The 2918-nt window shown below is 40.2% G+C and overlaps 1 protein-coding gene across 1 annotated transcript; it reads right to left on the bottom strand.

Moving 5' to 3' along the window:
* Positions 1 to 518: 518 nt before the first annotated feature.
* On the bottom strand, positions 519 to 1460 carry LOC102959735 (olfactory receptor 1D2-like). The gene has a single exon (XM_007076229.3). The coding sequence runs from the start codon at positions 1458 to 1460 to the stop codon at positions 519 to 521; it is 942 nt and encodes a 313-aa protein (XP_007076291.2).
* Positions 1461 to 2918: the final 1458 nt, after the last annotated feature.

The raw sequence follows: 2918 nt of genomic DNA, 5'->3' as shown, positions 1-2918 counted from the left end.
TGCCTCCCAATGTCAAAAATTTGGGATTCTCTATTTACCTTTCTGTCATTAACATCCAAACCAGCTGAGTTATGATCAGATTGTATTCCTTTATATTTGTTGAGGCTGTGTGTGCCTGTGTGTGTTTGTCTGTGTGTGGCCTAGTACCTAATAATTCCTACCACATATTCCATATGTGCCTAAGAAAAATACTCTATTTCTAATCATTGAATGTAAATGCCACATAAGTCCATATCAAGAACATCAACCACGCTGTTAAGATCCTCCATATTTTCATCATTCTTCTGTTCACCTAACCCACCTGTAATCAAGAAAGGTCTGCCAAGATTTTCTTCATGATGTTGATCCTACAAAATTTTCCCTGCAATTAGATCAGATTTAATTTATATATTTAGAGATTTTTTAAAAAGAAACACACTTAAAATTGCTTTATCTTAGTGACCTAAGTAGAGGTGAGGTAAATACAAGATTTGGGGGTCTAAAGTTATACAGTGTCCCCTTCATTGCCCCAAAGTACCTCATGTAAACCTCTGGAAGGCTTTCCCTAGGAGCAGTCTTCCCAGAGCCCCATGCATGTCCTTGTTCCTCAGGCTGTAGATGAAAGGGTTCATCATGGGCGTCACCACAGCATACATCACTGTGGCTACTGAGTCCTTCATGGAGTAAGTTTGGAGGGGCTGCAGATATACCATACCAAGTGTCCCATAGAAGAGGGAGACCACAGCCAAATGTGAGGCACAGGTGGAGAAGGCTTTGTACTTGCTAGAAGCTGAGGGTATTCGGAGGATGGCTCTGACAATCCAGACATAAGACATGATCATGATCCCTAAGGGGGTGAAGAAAATGAAGCAGCCTGTAGTAATCTGCACTGTGTGAATGATCTGGGTGTTGGAGCATGCAAGCCTCAGCAGGACATACATCTCACAGAAGATGTAGTGGATTTTCCGGGAACCACAGAATGTCACTTTGGTCACGAAGAGGGTGAGGAAGAGGCCATAGAGGACAGAAAGTCCCCAACACAGGGTGAGGAGCAAAATACAGAGCCCAGGGTTCATGGCTGTGACATAGTAGAGGGGGCGGCAGATGGCCACATAGCGGTCATATGCCATTGTGGCCAGGATGAAGTTGTCCAGAGTCACCAAGGAGACGAGGAAGTAGAGCTGTGTCAGACACCCTGCATAGGAGATGGCTTTGTTCTGAGACTGAAGGTTCACTAATGTGTTGGGGATTGTGTTGGTGACAAAGAAGAGGTCAGTGAGGGAGAGGTTGGCCAAGAGTAAATACATGGGAGTGTGCAAGTGGGGATCAATGCTGATGGCCAGGATGATGAGCACATTTCCCACCACTGTGACCAGGTACATGGACAGGAACATCCAGAACAAGATCCGCTGCTCTTTAGGACTCTCCGAGAGCCCCAGGAGTAGGAACTCTGAGGTCTCACTCTGGTTGCCTCCATGCATTTCCCCAATTGTCTGCAATATTAGCACCAACAAACATTTACTAATTGAATATTGAGTAAGGACATTCAGACATTCAAAAGCAATTATTCTCTTGGCATTAAAAATAGACTAACTTTTATAATTTTTAAAAATGTGAGCAATGAAGTAACAACAAAGAAAGCGTAACATGGAAAATCTTTATGCAGCTTAGTCTTCCCAGGGACTTTTAATTTGACATACTCAATATTATAGAAGTAATGTACATGTCTTATTTTAAATCCTATCAGCTTACAATATTCTCGAAGTACTTAAAGATTACTATGTTATAGTTTTGATATTTCGTAGATTTAGAGTGATATTGAAAATAGGTGTATGCATTATAGGAAGTGGATATTGTACAATTGGACAAAAGAGGGAGATAAGGACAAAATTTGTAAGGGAAAAGAAAAATTATCATTTTTGCTGAGAGAATGATCTAGCTGGCAAACCAAAGACAATCAACTGAAGTGCCATTAGAAATAGAAAGTGGCCAATCACACAATGAATAGACCCAAAGCTAATGGTGCTCTCATAAGCATACACTGCAGTGATTAAGACTGTTGTCAGACATTGGAATTGAAGGGTAAGTGCTGCCTCTTACTAAGTGTGAAACCTCAGGCCACTTATCTGAGCTCCTTAAGACTCCAATTTCTTATTTGAAAAATGGATCAGGAATGAAGAAAATTAAGTAATAAATTGCTTAACACAGAGAGCTTGCATGCAGTGAGCTCTCAGCAAATATTGTCTATTATTATAATATGTAAACAATAATAAGGAATAATAAGGCTAAAATCTAATGTGAAATAATACCAGCTACATTATCAACAAATAGATCTGTGCATTAAAATGCTAACGAGAAACAGGCATGATCTTAAAATTCTCGAGAGGTATAAAGTAAAAACTTAATAAATGGATACATATACCAGATTCCAAATGGAAAATTGAAATATTGCAAGGGAACAAAGTCTACTATTAACCTATTCAAAGTCAAAGCTCAGAGTTTTAAAAAGCTGTTTATTTATTTTTGAGAGCGGGAACGTGAGTGGGGAAGGGGTAGGAAGAGAGGGGGATGGGGATCTGAAGCAGGCTCTGTGCTGACAACAGAGAGCCTGATGCAGGACTTGAACTCAAGAACTACGAGATCATGACCTGTGCTGAAGTCAGACACTTAACCTGAGCCTCCCAGGTGCCCCTAACTGGGTTTTTAAGAAATAAAAACGAATCTAAATTTCATCTAAAAATAGGCATGAAAATAAGCTAGGGAAAAGTTGAAACAGAGACTAAGTTCCTCTACCAACTATAAAGGATCATGGAAGTGTGTGGTACTGATGCTGGGCTGACAGATCAATAGCATGGGACAGAAACTTTAGAAACAGCTGAGTACATGTGGGATTAAGTGAGTTATTATCACAGGTCAAAGTTGCATTATTCCATAAATGG

Source organism: Panthera tigris, chromosome E1, assembly GCF_018350195.1.
Source record: "Panthera tigris isolate Pti1 chromosome E1, P.tigris_Pti1_mat1.1, whole genome shotgun sequence".
Classification (NCBI taxonomy): domain Eukaryota; kingdom Metazoa; phylum Chordata; class Mammalia; order Carnivora; family Felidae; genus Panthera; species Panthera tigris.
Note: the sequence above shows the minus strand (reverse complement) of the source record. Positions and strands in the feature narration are given on the sequence as shown.